The sequence below is a fragment of the Lathamus discolor genome, chromosome 1, assembly GCF_037157495.1.
Source record: "Lathamus discolor isolate bLatDis1 chromosome 1, bLatDis1.hap1, whole genome shotgun sequence".
In the NCBI taxonomy this organism is placed as follows: domain Eukaryota; kingdom Metazoa; phylum Chordata; class Aves; order Psittaciformes; family Psittacidae; genus Lathamus; species Lathamus discolor.
Window position 1 is genome coordinate 74,071,529 of NC_088884.1, and position 20,756 is coordinate 74,092,284.

The 20,756-nt window shown below is 34.9% G+C and overlaps 2 protein-coding genes across 8 annotated transcripts in view; one reads left to right on the forward strand and one right to left on the reverse strand.

Annotated features, from left to right (window-relative positions):
* Window positions 1–748: 748 nt before the first annotated feature.
* PMCH (pro-melanin concentrating hormone) lies at window positions 749–10,538 on the forward strand. Of its 2 annotated transcripts, XM_065680431.1 has the most exons (4): window positions 749–981; window positions 9,126–9,322; window positions 9,836–10,037; window positions 10,271–10,538. In XM_065680431.1, exons 1-4 carry the CDS (start codon window positions 870–872, stop codon window positions 10,318–10,320), a joined length of 561 nt encoding a protein of 186 aa, XP_065536503.1. In that variant the 5' UTR covers window positions 749–869; the 3' UTR covers window positions 10,321–10,538. The 2 variants fall into 2 exon arrangements, with proteins under 2 accessions (XP_065536503.1, XP_065536505.1); XM_065680433.1 differs by lacking the exon at window positions 749–981 and having other exon boundaries at window positions 9,074–9,322.
* The window catches only part of PARPBP (PARP1 binding protein), a 51,749-nt gene continuing 37,448 nt past the window's right edge, over window positions 6,456–20,756 (reverse strand). For all 6 annotated transcript variants that reach the window (XM_065680363.1, XM_065680360.1, XM_065680373.1 and 3 more), the window contains exons 10-11: window positions 11,658–11,808; window positions 6,456–11,019 (exon numbers count right to left, since the gene is read on the reverse strand). In XM_065680363.1, coding sequence (XP_065536435.1) covers window positions 10,685–11,019; window positions 11,658–11,808 — 486 coding nt within the window. In that variant the 3' untranslated portion in view covers window positions 6,456–10,684. The remainder of the gene's footprint in view (window positions 11,020–11,657; window positions 11,809–20,756) is intronic.

The following is a 20,756-nucleotide window of genomic DNA, read 5'->3' on the forward strand; positions in this document are numbered from 1 at the left end:
GATCCCTTGCTTCCATAAGTCACTTACAAGTCAACATCCATAGCAGACAGGGCCAAAAAATGAAAGCAGAGTTGATAATATCTTAGAGAATCAGACATAATGTTAGCAAACTTTTTCAATAATAATAAAAATAATATTACAAATGTTCCTTGAATGTGAATCAATGTGGGTACGACTATGAATGGCAGACAGCACTCTCTAAAGAGGTGAGACAAAGTAATTTCAGCTGCAAACAGTATTTTTTTACAAAAGTTGGCATCTAAACGAATGACTAGGTGGAAGTCATAATGTTTGGCATAAGTCACTGCCACAGTACGTTTCTCAAAGAAGATAGCTGATGTTGCTTGCCTTTGGGCAAAATGACCCTTCATATGCAAAATATGAGGTATACCAAACAAGTGTTAAACACAAGGATATACTAGACTAACCATTTTAATATCTTTTCTGGGAAATTAACTGAGTTCCACAAACTATAACTCTGGGTAAGGCAAAACTTTCATAATTCTATGTCAATGCAAATAATCATTGATATTTCACTAACAGTGCTATGTTCCATGAAAGATATCGTAGATTAGAATAACATTAGTTCATAACTAGAATGAGATCATTTAAAAGCAGTTTGGTGTTGCTTCTAGTTAACTACAGTTTTCTGTAATTCTTTATCTTGTGCTATTGATCTTTGTAGACCTTGATGCTCATCTGTTTGGTGGACTGCTGCCACAGTTAACAGTCACAGGGCCAGTGCTTATAAACTTGTTCAAAGCTTGCCGAAAGCACTGGATAACAACAACCCACTCATCTGGATTATCAACACTTAAGAAGCAGATACCTGCCAGAGTAATTTGGCTGACTCTAACAGGCCCTCATTTATGAGAATTACAAGGCATGCTGGCATAGATGTACATAATATGCCCAGAATCTTATGTGATTTCTCCTGGACAGCTTCCTTTGGAATCTCCAGAGTGACTGCCATTCTCTGCGGTAAGTCTTGGAAACATTTATAAGTACTGGCTGTACAGTGTATCAGGGTACAGAGTACAGGCTGTACAGAGTATCAGTGGTAGCACAGCCTCATCTGCAGACAAAGGTAATTCAGCATAGAAACTGTATGATTAACAGCCTGCAACTTCTTTTCCTCAGAGTCAGATGTTTCACTCATGCACAAAGTTCACATGCTTGGGATGAAAAAGACCTGACTGTAATTGATATAACAAAAGCAGGTACAATTTGGCCAGATTTCTGGCACAGATAGGCAAGAAAAAGTGTTGCAAGGATATAATAGTCACTAAATCGTAATGTCACTCCTAGATCTTGGATAACAAATATAAGCATTGCAGTAATGACCTACTACTGTAATTAGGAGATTACATATATTGCAAGCTTCTCTACACCATAGTGATAATACCATATGAATGGGAGGAGTAGAATCACAGAATGGTTTGGCTGGCAAGGGACCTTAAATATCGTCTAGTTCCAACCCTCCCTGCCATGGGCCATGACACCTTCCACTAGAGCAGGTTGCTAGTGTAAATAGTGTACTGGAACAAACAGTAGAAGAGTCAGTATCAGGGACTGGTAATGGTGGACAAAAGAGAGAATACCAGGTGAGTCCTTTGTAGGTTTTGAATTTCACTTCACAGTAACAGAATGAAAAGGTACTTGATTCCTTGTGCTAGGACCCAGGAGGAGAAACCCAGACAGACGCGGGGTATACAACTCAGCTTACCATGTAAAAAGTACACTAGAGCATTTCTGTGTTCTCTTTAGGCATCATGGCTTCCTGGAAACACCTCTGACCTTTGTGATCATTTTGAGAATTACTTACAGTACAGTGTGTCCCAAGATGGTATCTCACACCCAAAGCAGTTTAAAATACTGTTTGGGCTCATTATGCAATGTTATTGCTTCACAAGAAATAAGATTCTTAAAACCTGAGGCTTATAATCTATCGTAAGAACATAAAACATTAATAGAAAAAACTCAGATGAAAAAGCAATTCTTTTAAAAGGGAATTAAATGTAAAAAAGAACTAAAAATGTAACATCACTGATTAAAAAAAAAGCAATAGGTAACAATCAATTGGTTAGAATTTTAGAAAGTGACACTACTGTACACATGGTCTGTGAAAAAGAATTGTAGTAGAGTTGGATTCATTCGCCATTTAGCCCTATGTGAGCAGTAAGTCAGTTCTCATCATGCAAACAGATTCTGAGGATTTAGTTCAGTAAAAGAATCTGTACTCATATATGTGGAAGAAAAATATACCTTCAATAGAATCTACAGATAAGACCTGTGACAATATCAGTAATAACATTCCTTTACCTCATCCAGACTTCTTTCATATAAAATTGGAAATATAACTGCTGTTCCTCTGAAATGCAAGCCATAGTCAGTGTTACCATCATAGTGTATCAGCAGTAGTATTTACTGCCCTTAGAGGTCTTGATCCACTAATGGCTGCAGTAGCATTGACCCAGCACTTTCAAGAGACAATACTTCTAAAGAAATTCTCTTGCCTCAGTATTAGCTATGCAAAACAAACTACTTACCTCAGCACTATCAAACCCCATGAAGAGTAATGGTGAAGAGTAGAAATCACAGGAGTTCTAGCAGACTTGCACTTGATAGCCAGGCTCATGGCCTCTCCCAGATATCAAGTGCCCAAATAAAGTTAATAATTGCAATTGCACCTCCTGCTTTTTCCTGTATTTTTTATTGGCTGAAATTGTCCCAGGTGCCTGCAAAGGAAAGGGACAAGGTCTTCCCTAGCCTCTTTATTATTCTTATAAAGAAGTTCCTGCTGTTGGTTGGTTTCAGAAAAATTGTGTCTCATCCACAATAATTGTGCAGAAATGCAAATTTTTACATAAAAGCAGACTAATTAAAACTCTTTTTTTCTGAAATACAAATGTAAGTGCAAAGATGGACATATAAAATTGAATGGGATTAGTGTGGCAATGTTTTATTAGCAGAGGGCTACAGGGGTGGCTTCTGTGAGAAGCTCCTAGAATCTTCCCCCATGTCCAGATACAGTGACAGCCAGCTCCAAGATGGATCCACTGCTGGCCAAGGCTGAGATCATGAATAACGGTGACAGCACCTCTGGGATAATGTATTTAAAAAGGGGACAAAACCCCCTGTGCAACAGCAACTGCAGACAGGGAAAGGAATGAGAACATAGAAGAGAAACAGCCTGGCAGACATGAGGGTCAGTGAGGAAGGAGGGAAGGAGACCAGGCACCAGAGCAGAGATTCCCCTGCAGTCCATGATGCAGACCATGGTGAGACAGGCTGTGCTCCTGCATGAATGAAGGTTCATGGCAGAGCAGCCTGTGGAGCCCTGCCAGAGCAGGGGGAATGCCCAAAGGAGGCTGTGACCTCATGGGAAGCCCATGCTGGAGCAGGTTTGCTGGCAGGAAACCTATGCTAGAGCCGTCTTCTGGACTGCAGCCCATGTTTGAGAAGTCTATGGATTACTGTCATCTGTGGGAGAAGCCCCACACTGTAGGCAGAGGAAGAGAGTGAGGAGTCCTCCCCTGAACAGGAAAGAGTAGCAGAGACATGATGAACTGACCACAACCCCCATTCCTCATCACCCTGTGCCACTGCATGAAAAGAGGTAAAGAAAATCAGGAGTGAAGTTAAGCCCAGGAAGAAGGGAGGGGTGAGTTTAAGGTATTTTAAGGATTGGCTTTATTTGTCATTACTCTTACTTGTAATAAATGAAATTATTTTTTCCCATTTGAATGTTTTACCCTTTATGGTAATTGCTGAATGATCACTCCCTTTCCTTATCTTAACACATGACCTTCTCATTGTATTTTCGCTCCCCTTTCTACTAGCTGAGGAGGAAGAAGGTGATAGAGCAGGTTTGGCAAGCAGCTGATGGCCAGTGGGGGTCAACCCATCACAAAAATGCAGTTTGTTAGGTGAGGTACAGTTGACTGAAGAGAAATCACATTGTCGAAGATGACATAGACAAAGGCTGGGCAGTTTTGGAGACATAGTAAAGCCTTCTAAAGGCAGACTGAGGTTAATAAATCTTAAATGACACAAGGATTTCATCTGTACTTTTAAGTCCAAAGCTATTCCTTGGGTTATGATACTAATAAGCTTCTGTGCTTACAGATTTATCTTTATGTTTTATTTGAATCTGCTGTAAGAAACAGGTCAATATTTATAATTGTTATTTTTTTTGCCTAGCTTTTATACAACTTGTTCACCATCACCACTTTTTTCTTAATTAAGAAGCTAATATTGCTTATGGAATCTTCCTTCCTCTTTCTACTTTACTGATTAATTGGAAATCCATTAACAAAGGTTCCTATAGATGGTTTTGCGAAAGGTCTCTTGGAAAAAGAATCTTAGATATTGGAAGGGGAGAGACAGTTTTTCTTTTTTGCTTTCAGACACTGAAAAGAACAGTTCAATTAATTCAAAGCATGTTGTATTGGCAAGTTACTCCTACAAGAGCAGACCATTTTGTTCAGCAGGAAGAATCCTAAGAAAGAACAGACACCTATCATTATCTTTTGTTAGAAGGAACTATACAGGCAGGTGTTCTGCTGTAGAATTCCATAAGAAATATGTGTTTCTATGCATTTTCACTAGATGAAATTCTGAAATTCCTTTCAAAATAACAAACTGCAGAAAATATTTCAAAATTTTTCCAAAATTTTTCCAAAATTTGCAACAAACAAATGCAACTTTTCATTTTATAAATACATACACTACAATTCAACAGAGGACTGAAATGGCTGGTCTGGATCTTGCGTAGAAATTCAGTGAAAGTCGCCTTATTTGCAGGGATTCATTCCCCACTTGTACATTCTCCTACCACATAAACAAAAGATTACTTTAAGTTCTCAAAATCAAAGTTGTGCTCCTGAACAACTCCAGGGCTGTCCTGTTACGAGCAGCTTTGTGAGTGCAACTTCTTTACTGTGGGTGACTACCAATTCAGCAGGAACAGTGAATCAATGATAGGAAAGAATCTCAATTACATTTAATTTCATTTCAAACAGTCCATAATGAAGTGCACTAATTACCTTTGTTATGTCCTGTGAACTGCTGATCAGAAGTTCATTCCATTAGCAACCCAGTGAACCTCTACCTGACTGTGGGATTAGGGGTGGGAGCAGTTTGGAACTACCCCAATCAGGCTTTTCAGATAGACAGTCTCTGTAATAAGGTGCTAAGGTCATGGAGAGAAAGTGTCCACATTCAAGGAAAGTTTGAGGCTCTGGGTTGAAAATGAGCAAACGGATGGATAAATGATACAGCTAATACCCAAGAAGGGAGTGGGATTTCAGTTACAACTCATAGCCTTATCACTTCCTAATGACTGAATATAGTCAACTTCTTGTCAAATGTGCTTGCTAGATACTGTTTATATTTTAGTTTAGAGCAAAATTGGCTAGCCTAAAGCCAGCATAGAAAAATCTAGGTTTCCTATTCAAGGCTTAAGAAGGAACTGCAGTTCTTCTGCAAATAAATGCCTTCTGGAAATTTTTACTTCCATTTGTATCAGTGCTGAAAAAAAAAAAAAAATTAAAAATGCACAAATCAATACCATCACTTTTTTTTTTTACTCTGTCCAAGATCACAAGAAAAAGTATCAGGGGAAAAAAATATCTATGCCTCAGAAATTAAAATATTCATGTAAGTCTCAGACACAATGCACAATGTATACTGTTAACTGTTGCCAAAATCAATCTCAATGCCACAAAATTCTTTTTTCTAATACAAAAAAAAGAGTCTAATACAATCAGTTATTTATTAAAATAAAATGTTGTTACTCAAAACTACCCAAATGTTTTAAGTGCCCTGGAAATACAAGCCTCATGCACATAATGACATGCTTTTACATTGTGTAGATATAAAGCAGACAGCCCCTATTTCATTCTCTGCTACTAGAGGATCACACAAATGAACAAGCATATTGCAAAGAGCTTGGTTTTGGTTTAAATCAGTCTTCTAAAGTCTCAGTACATGTGGTTCTTGGTTCAAATGACAAATATCTTCCAACTGAAATAAAAAAAGACTGAAATAGCTGTTTGCATGAAATTTACAAGATCCAATAAAACAAAGAAACAAAACCAACAAAAACAAGCAAACAAAAAACAGCCCACCACCTTTTAAAATCAGAAATAGTATGCTACTGGGCATATTAACATTGATCATGTATTTTTGTGTTATTTTAAGATTCATTGCAATTACTTATTAAAGTTGCTTAAATGCACTGCAAAGCTTTCAAGTCTGCTAATAGTAAAAAAGCAAAATTGGCTTTATGCAAGATACGTAACAAAATGTGGGGGTTTAATTGTTCAGTCAATACTAGTCATTAGGCTCAAACACTTGTACATGGCAACTGCAGTAGTTAAAAGACCAAATAAAATTATTACAATTATTTTGTATCCCATTCCTAGAAGGACTCAAATAGAGTATGAGACACGTTCCAAGCACATTATCACCTAGCTTTTATTTACTCATATATATACACCACATCAGATTTCAGATGTTAAACATTTATGGTTTTTGTATCAAGACACAATGTAGAAGAATTTCTCAAAATAATTATTACTGCTCTGTAAGCAGTGTTATTATTTACTATAAAAAGCCAACTTGATAAACCATGATAAAACATAGAAGCTGATACATTAAAACATCTTAATTTTGTACTGAAAGTTTCAAAACTAAATGGAAAGAATGCACACAGAGTGTTAGGATTCACAAAGGCATTATGAAGAGACATACATAGTGCATTACAAATCTGCAGGTGTATTAATGTTATCTGCTGCTCTAAACAGGCACAAAAGTCACTGGATTTATTGCTGTTTATATTCTATGCATTCATATGCTATTGATTTCTTAGCAGTTAGGAGTTTCTACTAAGTATTACTAGAACTACCTCAGATCTTCAACAATCCTTAAAAAATAACAGCCAGTTCAAGAAGCTCTAGTGGATACTGGGGGAAGTACTTTAAGTTTGCCCTGATCTTATATCCCTCTGTAGACATCAGCTTATAGACACAGTAGACAACTAAGTAGACACTGTAGATGGACTTCCTAATTGATCCAGGTCAATTCATATTTTAACTGTGCTTTCTAATAAATGAAAGAGAAGCATTTGGAAGTAAGCCATATGCGATATATGCTGCATACTTGTGGGTACTATAGCTTGATAAGCAGAAGCTATTGCCACATACACAATTACAGACTGGATAGCTTACTTCCCAACTCTTAATTCAAATGCCAACATGTAAAAAGAAAGGTAGCTCCAAAGTGCTCCTTTTTTGCCTCAACTGAGCTAAATGGAAAGTGCCATTACAGAGCATATTTGGTTTCTGCTTTACTAATTGAACAAGACTGTACAAAAACTGAATGTGAGAGAAGAATACAAATTACAAAGAAAGGTTGAATGAGAAGTATAAACCCATATACAATTGACTTTAGACTTGTCTCCCTTGTAGTGAAGCAATAAAAGTAAAAGAAAACAAACCACTCCAATTGCCCAGAGGCAAGTACAAGCTCTACAGCAAGGAAATGAAAGGAATGAGAAGCAATAGCTCTATTTGTCAGAGATGGTCTGCCCAGAAAGGATTAAATGCATTTTTACTCACTTGGGGAAAAGTGGGTATACCCAAAACGTCTTTTAGTCAAAATCTGCTTTGTACACCAGGACATATTTTCCCATGAAGGGTTGCTTTGGCAAGGCAATATGCTTTTCCAGGAATTTTAGCAGTCATCAGCGATTAGAAATACCACTGTTCCAACAACACTGATCAGTCGTTCTACACAACATCCTCACTTTGTGTATTAGTGTATCATTGCCCGTTTTCAGCAGGAGCCATTGTTCTTTCCCTATTTCCCTAAGACTATGCAAACCCTTTCAGCAGCACTCACATTTCTTCCTTGGACTACTTTCTCCTTCACACCACATCAGTGGTATGTACTAGTGGAAACCGTTAGAGAATCAGTACAAAAAAAAAGTTACTGTAAAAAAAAAAATCACTTTTGCTAATAAAAATTTAAATCTTGCTCCTAGTGTATGACAGTATAGACAAAAAGCAGAAAAAGTAAAACGAAGTGTGAGGAAGAAAACCAAGGGAGAACCTGTACTCTTCCTGCTGTCAGGAATTTAAGAGACCAGCTAAGAGTCACACAGCAACTAAATAGGTGTTTTGTACCACTGACAAAAAGATTAGCTAAATTTGAGCTGGCCCTGTTTGCTTTCCAGATAAGGTGAGAAAAGAAAAACATCACCAACCAACAATTAACCAAACACTAAACCCACTAACCAAAATACATTATGCAGAAACTCCTCCATTTCCTTCCTCACAGTAATAGGTAGACTTCAAAGACTTCTTAAATGACAAAGTTCACTTTTCTTTCTACGGTCTTAGCAAGCATTCTTATCTGACTATATCACATTTGTATCTAGGAAAGATCCATTTTCAGAAAGAAAATGCAGACAAACACAATTACTTAGGTATTCATACAGATTTCAAGACATAAGCTTGGAATAATGCAACCTGACGTAATGGATATCAAAATACAAGTTAATGATTTCAGCTCTAACATAATAGCAGCCCTAAGCTGATGTTAAATGTTAAGCTTTTCAGCTCTTCAGTTTTGATCAAAAACGGTGACAGATCACACCTATACAACAACCACGCTGATTTATGTAGATTAGTTCCTTTTCTTAAATTGCATTAACTGGATGTAAGGCTTTATAAAGAACACAAATGGACATCACTTTGTGAACTTTGTTATACTGATTCATCAAAAGGAACTAATCTGTGTTGTTCCAACATATAAATAAATTATCCATGCTAAAGAAATGTTTTAAGTAGTACTAAACAACAGATGGGATTAGAAGGATTATAGAAAAGGTTATTCCTTAGTAAGGGTCTTTTTAGAAGAATGAAGTCATCATGCATTGAAGTAGTTTCCATTCAATCTGTAAAATATATAAAGTGGACATAGAAGGAGAGCATAAATTTACAACTGAAAAAGCTTTCTTGAAATTTGGAAACTGCTTAACTTCTATGCAAGAGTTAAGTAACTAAGAATGTGTATCTCATCATACATGTTAATTCTCTCTCTTTCTCTTTTTTCTCAAGGTTTTCAACTCCCAGCTTCAAAATCTCTGCAAAAAGCAGAAGATGAAGATATGTTGCTATCCACATTAAATCTAGGAAAAACTCTTCGAAATGGAGAAAGAACTGTGAGCAGAGGCACTATACCTTTGCTGAAGCATTATAAGACTGAAGACAGAAGCGTTTTAGATGAAGAGGATGACAAAAAGATGAAGGTTTTGGTGAGTTTTCAGTTTTATGTTTTGGGTTACTTGTAAAATTGAAATTATCTTTATAGCCTTTTAAAAAAACAAATATAATTTAAAGCAATAATCTAATGAATATACAAAAATACCAGTTTAGCATACTATAATCAAGAATGAACTTTTAAGTGTAAGTATCTAATTCCAAGATTTTGAAATGTGTAACTTGGAGAGTTGAATAGAAAAATATATTGATTTTTACAAGAACTATATATAGCCAAATATGGGGAGAAAAAAGCCTATATTTATGTGATTCAGCATGACCCTATGTGCAGCAACAAGTTTTTAACTTTACCAAATATAAGACTTGTTATTTTATCATGATCTTTACCACAAAACCATTTCAGCCAGAGATGCAATGCAGGTCATTACTTTTAAAATATCAACTTGAAAGATAAAATACTTGCACTGCTAAGTATAAAAACTGGAATATAAGAAGTAGACACAACTGATTTAAAGATAAACTGCTACTCTTGTTTTCCCTTAAAACAGGACACAGGTTCCAGACATGATTTCTTAAATCATGTTATGCCGATCAACTTGGGTAGAAAACAGCTACCTTATCTTGAACTGAAGAGAACCATGGCTTTTCCAGCTGACACTGAAACTCAAAATATTGAATCAATACAGGAAAGAGAGACTGCAGATGAAGAAAATTCAGCTAAATTCCCTATAGGAAGAAGAGATTTTGAGAGTGAGTATATTTCCATTTTTACACAACAATTATTTCATTCTGGTAAAGTATAATGTAATGTCTATATAGCAATTTGATAAAGGTTCATTTAGCAACTGCATGTCTATTCTGATTCGGTACACAAGGGAGGAAGCATTTGTTAAATTTATTAAATTAGTATTTCCATGGGACATAAAGATTTCTAGTTCTTTCATGAGTTAATCTGCCGGCTATGTTTTTTTTCCCCCTTATAGTGCTCAGGTGTATGCTGGGAAGAGTCTATCGACCTTGTTGGCAAGTCTGAAAACTACTGATCTACAGCACCTCCTTTGAAGATCAAACATTTTATTATGAATTTAATGTAATTTGAAGTTACTGTGTTTCAGTGCAGCTATATGTATGAATCCAAAAATATATTACCATCACATTGTAGCGAGAAACAATTCATTACCAAAAAAGAACATATTTGTAATTACTAATGATGTGTTGTTATCAAAAAATAAAAGACTTCTGCATAATCTAGACCTGTAAGTATTTGTCTAATTTTGCACACAAGCTACTTCCACTTACTTGAGTATGAAAGGAAGCAATAATGAATTTCACCAAATTTTCACAAAATTTTATATCTTCTGAACCAGTCAATGCACCACGTATGCAAAAGCAAAAACTTACAGTCGAAAAAAGTCAGTTAATTTTGCCTGACCAGCAATCAGCTTATTCTTGGTTGCAGTTTTGCTGTGTTTTCTTTTTCCAATGATTTTGCTGTCCAATTCCTTTTGAGGACTGTTTGAAGTCTTAGATCTTTTCGTATTTTTTTGCAAAGATGGTTCACTTTCCTTATCACAGATTACTTTGTCATTATTCAAATCCATCTGTTCATTCTTGGAGTTCTTGTTTCTTGGCTGACAACTGAGCTTTCCCATTTCTGTATAACTTCTAGTCTGGTGAACGTTTTCAGAAATAGTTCCGAGCACTGGTACATCAAGACATGAATTCATACCTTCTGTCATGTAAGAATACCAAAAACATATGTGAATAAAAAGTTACCTGGGATTATTCATCCTTTTTCTAGAGGGCTGTCACATATTTTTTTAATCAAAACTAGTGCATTATCAGTAAAACAAAACTATGTTGCTTATTGCAGTTGCATTTGCTATGTGTTCGTGAGTGCATTGGCAATTTAAAATTACATTACTCAAAAACATGTAGCAGCAACTAACTTAGGAAAATAGATTTATAACTTTAAGATACTGAAAAAGATGCTTAAAGGCCCCAGAAATAAATCATATATATGATCTGATTTATAGTGGAGTAAAAGTAATTTTTCACTTTTCTAATGGCAAAAATACAAATTTCATTTATCTTACTTTCAGAAAATAAGACAAAACATTACACAATGTATGTAAAATGTATCAATTTTTACCTCAAGATAGTAATACATATTTTTCAAGCAGATTTATATTTTCAAAGCATTAGCATTACAATTTTAATGCAAAGACATTTAACTGATCACAGCATACACGGAATAATGACAGGCTTTTTTCTTGAAAACATTTATGCTTGATCTTTACTAAAGCCTTGTTTGATAACATTTAAAATATTAGCCATCATATTTACTTATACAGTCCTGCCACAGCTTACCTGTGACGTATCCAGCTTGTAATTGTTGCTTTGGTGGAGTATTTGTGCAGGTTGGAATTTGTCTACTGCTGAGGAAATGCCGACCATTTATTTCACTGAACTCATTTTTATATGTAGATGCAAACTGAGATTTGATTGAAGATTGCTTCATCTGCAAATAGCAATTTGGTACTAGCTTTAATTACTTATGAAAGTAGAAGACAACACCTGTAAGAACAGTAATATAACGTTTCCATGAAAGCTCTGACTGAAAAAAAAAAAAAGAAAAAGAGACCAGAAAAATGAGTATGCTCACATAAAATACATTTGTGAAGTATTAGCTTACAAAAGCTTACAAAGCACAAAGGGTTTCAATACTACTAGTAAATTATTCTGTTAAAGTCCTAAAATAATTTTTAAAACTTTTTTAATCTTTTATAGAGAGTTACACATTGACAGAAAAACTTAGGTTGAAGCTTTAAAACTTAGTTAGCTCCCCCTTTTGATGGACTGCAGACTACCATTTTGAATAGCTGCCACAGCTACAGTCAATTATCATAATTCTACAGGTCATCATCTTTGACGTTCAGAAATGTCAAGTATAGGATGAGTTTTGCCACCAATTCAAACAGAGGAATGCATAACAGAAATATTGAAAATGAACAACAGATAATATAAACTAAGCTTCAATATACTTATACCTAAAAACTGGAATATAAAGTATTATTTTTGATCTTTGGCAAATTATGGATTTCCCATTTACTCACAAAACAAAGACACTTCTTTTTTGAATACCGGTGTCTAACTCACATCTGTTAAAACATAACATCTAAGTTGCCATAGACCTATAGTATTAAAGAACACTATCAGATTCTTCATGCTCATCTCCACCTCCTAGTTTTGGAATCAGAAAATCTAGTCTCATAGCACAGGCAAATCGACATATTTGGCTCAACTACAAAAAAGGAAAGAAAAATTTTCATTATATTCATCAATATATCCATATTTAACGGAATTTACTGTTACAGGTCAAATTTCCTCAGTTTGCACTTGTTACAGCTTCATATCAGCTTAGAACTTCACAGTCAAGCTTTGTATTTCTAGCCAATTTGTCACAAATCCTATAGACTGCAAGAAAATGCTGCCCTCACTTCCATTTGAAAGTCGACTGGATTATACAAGATCTGTTGAAAAGTACAGCACAGAGGAGATAATTACAATTTATTAGGATTTTTGGCAATAATTCTATTACAACAGCACAGTTGAATTAGAATAAGTTTTAATTGAACAGGTAGTGCAGTACAAACATCAGGAAAAAGAAGCAGCAAGAAACACTGTCACAAAAGAAATATTATATATACAAATAACAGGAATGATTTGTCAATTAAGAGGTTTAAAGCCACTTCTGATTAAAAAGTTTGTATTATGCAAGTCTATTTTTCTTCTTAGCAAAAGCATGTTAAAATCCTAGTGTTTGGGTTTGACCCTTATAGAAATATTTTTCCTCCAACACAAAATCTGTTTCAGACAGAAAGAAAATATGTTCCCAGAAACACACTTTTACAGAGGCCTTCATCCACGAAATTCAGTCATAATTTATGCCACTTTCATCAATACTGTTTTCATGCATATAGGCTAAACTAACAGACTCTAGGTTTTTATCACTGAGATCCAGTCCAAGTACCTCTTTGTGATAACCACAGCTGGTCAGATGAACACACCTAGACTTTTTTTTTTTGGGGGGGGGGAAATCCCATGAGTTTACAGAAACAGTTCTTTCTGACTTAATAAGAACTGTACATATATATTTTTACTTCAAAATTCAGCATTTCCTTCAAGAGTTAGAGACCAAATTATCCCAGTTGTTCATCACTCCTGAACTGCAATTTATCTACGCCAGATAACACACTGAGAAAGAACGGTGGATTTAACAGGGAGAACTAGCCAGCCTGACTCTCAACAATTCAAGTATTCAGGTGTTAATCTACTCTGTATTTAAAACATTTAAAGTAAGACAATATACATAGACATTTACAAGGCTTTGTGTGCTTCAAATTTAGCTTTAGCTCACCAAGTCATTCAGTGTATGCCATTAACTTTATAGTCTTTTCAGAAAGTGTTTTGAAGGATAGAAAAGCTACACCCAGAATAAGCTTAAGAACATGGAATAATTAAACATGCAACCCTAATACAGTTTAAACTTAACGAACATCTAATTGTGTAATTACAATATTCAGAATACAAAGGGCTTACATTTTCTTTAATCTTAAATTTACTGTAACATTAATGCAAAATATTTGTCTGTATTTGCCTTGTTTCTCAAACACTCCATGTCAATCTTTAAAATTCCCTCAATTTTTATTTATTCTTCAGCAAATGCCACACATCAAAAAATATGCACCAATAATTTGCACAGAGTTCTAACACATTCACATTGCAAAGCAAAAATAAGCTAAAATTTGTGTTGAGTTGATGAAGCTATAACAAACAGCACAAAACCCATGAAACTTGAGCAAGAAAGCCTGGTAGTTACCTTTCTATAACCAAGAATAAATCCAGTTAGTTTCTGGGACATTAGGGTTTCTTTTCACCACCCATCTAGCACTTCACTAATTCATTTTGCAGAGATTAAAAAAAAAAAAACAACACAGTAAAAGGACAGAAGTCAAGCTCAAATACTGAAACACTTGCTGCACAAACCCATCTGTTTCAACTTCACTGAAGCTTGAAATAGGCCTCCAAACTTCACTCCATATTGCATCACATACCATTTAATCATTTGCAAACAGCAGACAAAGCTTTACCAATATGACTGTTTCAGTTGATGCTAATACTAATCTACAGGATACATAAAAATCAAGAGTGCAAAACTAAATTTGTTGAAGCAGTAAAACTTCCCAACTAGTCTAGGAATGGATATTCTCTAGTAAAAACAACTGTATTACATCGAATGAGGCAGCAATAAGTAACTTTTAATGGACTGAAGGCAGAACACAAGAGCACAAGTCCAGTGCTAAATCAAAAAGTAGTGTTTCACTGGAATGTTTTTAAGGAAAAAAAGAGCAACTTAAAAAGTTATTGAAGCACTAGCCTAAAATAGCTCTTAAACATCAGAGTTCTTTTACATTAAATTCCCTGAAACCCACTGCTTTTAGGGCACCAGCCTAATGATCTACAGCTCTGGGAAAGCAAAAATACGTTGGGAGCTCAGTTTGCTAATCAAGTAGTTGCACACAAATGGCATGCAATAAACTCACTTAGTATACCCTCTCCTCTTCACAAGCAAATTGCTTTTATCTGTGCACAGAAAAAGAAATCCTGCTGCACTTCAGAAGAAGGGGTTCACTGTTCTTACTGTTCAACTGGAAGAAAGTATGTCAGAATTTAAGACCATTTTAGTGCATGTAGTCAATTAGTAGTCCTAATGAGTAAAGGAATCAGGACACTCTCTCACTTTGATTTCTGTATCTAGAGAAGTTTTTCAGTTGTTCAAGATATAAACATTCCCTTTTACGTGAAATATTAACAGTGCATGCTCTATTTATTTCTAAAAGTTAGTTGATAATCTGTTCCAGATCTCCTTTCAGCATCTGCATACAGACAGTACTGCCAATATTTAGTCAAGAATGTCGAGATTTGGGTTTTATACACTGGAATGGCATAATAGAATTTGAAAACCTACATCAGTAACAACAAACACATGTTTTTATTTTCTAGCCAAACAATTAAAGCACTATTTGGAAGGGGAAAAGAGATAAAAAGAAAAAATATCTTCTCTTACCCTTGTCCTTTTAGATGAAAAAAAAAAAAATGGTAACTTCAAAGAAAATTAAAAAAAAAAAAAAAAAAAGAAAAAAGAAAGAAGGGAATGCAAAACAAAGAATAAAAGGTAAATATCATTGCCAAACCAAAGCATCATGTTATTCAACATGAATAGCATGCTGAATATCAAAAGTATAATGAAAAATGTTCCGAACAGCTCAGGTAATAGCAAGCTTTTATTGTACTGAAACTATCAATTTCTTTTAGCATGACATTGTCCCAGCCTTTTGCTATCCCAAATTAACCTACAAGTGTTTTGAAAACATTTAGCCTCAAATCACCTTATTATTGTGCTTCAGAAGTTTTCAGAACTCACAGCTATGGATACTAGGAAAGTATTTTAGGGGTCTTGTAGAAACAAAATGGTATTTTCAACACAAATGTTGTTTATTAACTGAAACAAAAAGTCTTACCTCAGATTTTGTGCTGAACATAACCTTTTTATCCTCTCCTACACCTTCCTCCACACACTCATTATTAGCATACTCCATACACATTGAAGCTGTAAGTCAGCTTAGTGTTCCCCATAATCATATTCCACTTATAAATAAATATTTCTTGCTACAATAGATGAGACTGCCACCTGAGAAAGATTGTTTTCTCTAATACCACGAGTTTTCTGTTCACAATTACAGTGGGCATACAGAAACCTCTTGATAACTTCCTGTTATTAGCTTTCCAAGTCACAGTTTATTTGTATTGGAATCACAAATAGGCAAAACAATTCTCTCAAGTAACAGCATTTGGAGAACTAAGCAATGAAAAATAACAGCAGTGCATGAAGCTAGATATTAAGTCATTTTATATAGGCATGAACAAGTCACATGGGAAAGGCAAAAAGGGATTTTTTGCTTTGTGAAGCTTTTTCCTTGGAAGGATTTCTATACACAGTAAAATTACAATGAACTTCAAGCATGCCAAGATTTGTTAGAGTTCTTAAGCCATAAATTCTTTTTAAAACTAAAACTACAGTTATGTTCCCAATTGGAGGGAAATAGTGCCTCATATAGGAAAGGTTGTCTCCAGTTACATTAAGAAAAACACATGCCAAACTACTGAAAGTCCTTGCAGCTGTTTCAGGGTAAATGTGTTAACAATGCAGCATGATTTCTAAAACAATGTATCAAAAGGCCAAAATAATCCTAAGTTAAAAAAAATTAAAAAAAAAAAAAAAACCCAAAAACACAACTCTGTTACTCTCTCATATATTGCATGCTCATATCCTAATAGTTTTTGTTGCTTCCTTCTTAACTCCTAAAGTTGAGTTTCATCCAATTCCATTAGTTCAGGAACAGTACATACAACTTAAAAGTGTAATTAATCTTTTCTGATGCAGAAGAAAGACTAAAATCTTACGCAACATTTTTGTTTTAAGTTGCTCTTTAAACTAAACAAGATAGGTGATTTTAACAGCCCTTCTTTCCCCACCTCTCACCAATAAAAAGGACTTACATAACACAATTGAAATAAATAAGAAATCAAACAATAGGATATCTACCAATTTCATATAAATTCAAGTATGATTTGAAGAAGCAGACATAAGTTTATCTAATGAAGGTTTAACTAAAATACCTCTCCTGTACTTATAAATATATATAAACTTTATATTTTTTATAAAGCAGAAAGCAGCGATAAGGGCAACTGACAAGAGACACAATTCAATAGACTTCCTGTAGACCTTTCTGAATTAAAGACTCCTTCTACAAAACAGCATTCACCAGAAGACACTTCACTTAAACAATAGATAAACTTGAAACTGTCTCTCACAGGAAGATTGACTTTCTTACTATTACTCTTACCTGCTTCTGCTAGAGAGAATTAAAAAAATGCAACATGCTAGCACCCCAGACTTTTTTCTTCTCAAGGGATAAGAGCTACAGCTTCTCCTCCTGACAAATGCCATTATAATTAGGTGATCTTTCTGCATCTCTTCCAGTATTTAATGAGGATTGAAAGACAAAAATATTTCTTTGTCTTTCACTGTTGCCAGGAATATTTTTTTCCCCAATGGAAATACCCACAGATTAATTTTATTTTTAAACACCAATTCCAGTTCATAGCTACTCATTTACTTTATCCAGTCTCCATGTTTTTAGATATTAAACACATACACATGATGCTGCGCCCTAGGTCTAAATATTATCAATCTGCACTCCTCCACACAATTCTTCAGGAGTTAAGAGATCAGTTCCTCTTAAGGAAGGAGAGGGCATAATGATTTTTAATCCCCTCTCCTCCCTGCCACCCACTCTTTTCCTGGAGAGAAGTGTTTCTCCTTTTGATTTCTAGATTTTCCTAAACTTCTTTATTCAATACATACATCTGATGGGACTAAGCATACAAACTAATCACCACTACCATGTTTCTCTTCCCCTGTGAAATGCCATGGAAAATGAGACTTTTATGGGACAGGTTCTAATGAAACATCACAAATCTGTACTATAGACTACCCTCTAACCACCTGTCAGAGGCAGCATGTTAAAAAGGTCATCAGGACAATTTTATAGAACTAATGCTATCACCACATACACTGCATAAGAAACTTCTCAGAATAATCAGGGACATTGAGAAATATCATTTTGCTTTTGTTTTATTAAAAAAACAACAGTACCCATTCTGAGTCAATTGTTTAAATGAGGGCATTATGCATAACAAAATTTACAACTGTGAATTTTACAAGTAACCTGTAAGATTAATAATAATGAAGACTAATATTTAGTATAAGAAGGTGATAAATATTAATCCAGCACTTGAGAGCTACAGTCATGGAGAAGGAATTTATTGTGGTATGTGCTGCATAGTAAAGACAGAGCAAGATTTATTTCTACCAAGAGACATTACAATCCAAGAGAAGAAATATATGGATTCACAGAGAAAGGAACTGAAATTAGTCACTATAATGGGCATCTATCTCAACACAAAGCACTGCCAGGTTTTGGGGAGAGGTTGATTTAGAGGTACTGAAAAAGGTTTCAAAGGAGGATAATGAGTTCTGCAAATACCTATAGCAAATCTCTTCAAGCCAGAAGAAACGGTATAAAACAGGCAGCTGAAACAGCCAGTCTGAAAATTAAGACATGAAAAATTAAGATTGATATTGCAGGCTGAATGTAAGCAAGGACAGATATCTCTAAACTGCAAATCAATAAGAACCAATAGGTTAGCGTAGGTTAAAACAAGTAGTTTATATGCACTACAACGTAAAGGGACAGACTGAGATGCAAATAGAAGAATGTCTTCTAGTATCTATCACTTTGAGATTGCTGCAAAAAAAGTCATCAAGTGAAGAGAGACAGGACAAAGTTGTAGCTATCAAGTCCAAGAAAAATACATAGCAGCATATAAAAAAGCTAAATGAACATTTCATAAGTTGTAGTTGAATGGACATACAGATAGAGAAAAATATATTCTGGAGATATTATGGACTGAAAAAAGTAACAGGTAGGATACCATACTCAATGTTAAATATACCGGGAAAAATAAACTTAACACCTCAAGATCAACAGCTGCGTATTGGCAGAAACATATATAAGTAACAAAAGATGTCAGTGTTTACAGAGAAGCCACTGAGGTCAGGTGTAGATCTGTGAAATGTTCATACAAATACGATAGCTTAAATTCTATTTGCAAATGTATTAATCTGCAAATAATGTACTGAAAGACGGGACCCTCCCTATAAAATATTCAGGGAAAAAGGGCAAAAAGGAAAGAGTAGAAACATGCAAAAGAATGTCTGTAGAAATTGTTAGGTAGAAAGAAAAAACAGAAAAAGGCAAAATTAGAGACGACTGTTTCAAGAAAGAAAGCAGGATTTTAGGTAAGAAGATGGAGATCAAAGATAAATGACAGAGAACTACCTGAGTTTAAGTCATTAGTTGTTTGGCAACAGCAACTTTAGTTGACTGGAAGGAAGGAGAAACAAGTCTAAAGTGAACATACAAATGCTAGAAGAATAATTCCAGATTTCACATGAATATAGTGTATTTTAGATGGCATTGTTTGGCTGATACACAGAAAAAGACAATTACAAACATCATGTGAAATACTCAAATATCTTGAGTAAGAAGACTCTATGCCGATACATAATTGGTAAAAAATTACACTGCGAACTGCATGATTTCTATTTTAAGCTTTTTTTTAATGGAAAAACATCTTGAGATATTTGGCCTCAGTTTCATCCTGTACTTTGTCTTTCTGGTACAATAGGACGCACTGGAAGAAAGCCGCAAAGACAGACTGTGATTACTAGAGGCAGTTCAGCAGCCACAGTGGTGCTCTAAGACACAAGTTGTATAGCCCCAAATAGCCATTCATTTTATCAAGTTAATCGCACATTACCATCCACATTGCTAAAATGGGGGAAGAGTCCACCATCACATATTTGGTATACAAAAGCTAAAACTGCAAACAAGTTTGCAGTCTTCTAAGATGCCAAAGAGTTTCCAAGTGTGAAGCACAGACTTAAAACCTGCTGCTTGTTGTCTTTGATTTTGGTTTTCGTAAGACAAAAAGTCATTTATATTTTCAATTAGCTTAGACACCTGATGAGCATCAAAATCAGTTCTAGAATTTGACTTAAAGTTATCAAAAATTATTGGTTAAAAACATTGGAGGTTTCATTCTATTTTGCTGCGGGTGTATTTTTTTGTCAATCATGGTGAAGCAAGACTAGGACAAGGGTCCTACAGGAAAAGTCAAATTCTTGTATTATCAAGGATCATAGGCGTCACAGAACCCTTAACAGAGTCAGGCACAATAAAAACAGCACAGAAGAGTGTCAAGATGACCCTTTGGCATACAAATCCTGCTCCTGAAGTAGAACTCATTCAATTATTCAGAGACCTCTGAAAGAACTACTATTTGTACAAAAATTACAGCAGCTAATCTGGTATTCTTGATTAGCATAGAAGCACTTCCCAAAAAATGTTAAAATAGTTTCATAACATTAATCAATCTCAAGACTCCTATTTTTGACAGTTTCTGCCAAAAACCTTGTAAGATTTGCAGTAAAGGTCTCAAATGTGACAGGTAATTACTTTTAAATAATAATTTTTGCAATTTGATACTGAACACAGCTGTTCGTGAATCCAATTATAAAACCTCTATTTAGATAAGAAAACTATTTCAATGTATTATGCAAACAGCAAATCACATTTTAGTTATTTGATGACTTAAAGCTGCCATTTAAAGATGCTGCTCATCATAAAATTAATATAATGAAGATCCTTTATCAGCTTCAACCTTTCATAATTTGCCTGAGTTCTAAGCTGTTTCATCATAATTAGTGTATGTATCCAA

Coding starts and splice junctions, on each gene's coding strand:
- PMCH (XM_065680431.1), top strand. CDS start 870: ATGAGAATTACAAGGCATGCTGGCATAGATGTACATAATATGCCCAGA. Junction 982..9,125: donor AGTGACTGCCATTCTCTGCG/GTAAGTCTTGGA, acceptor TTTTTTCTCAAG/GTTTTCAACTCCCAGCTTCA. Junction 9,323..9,835: donor ACAAAAAGATGAAGGTTTTG/GTGAGTTTTCAG, acceptor CCCTTAAAACAG/GACACAGGTTCCAGACATGA.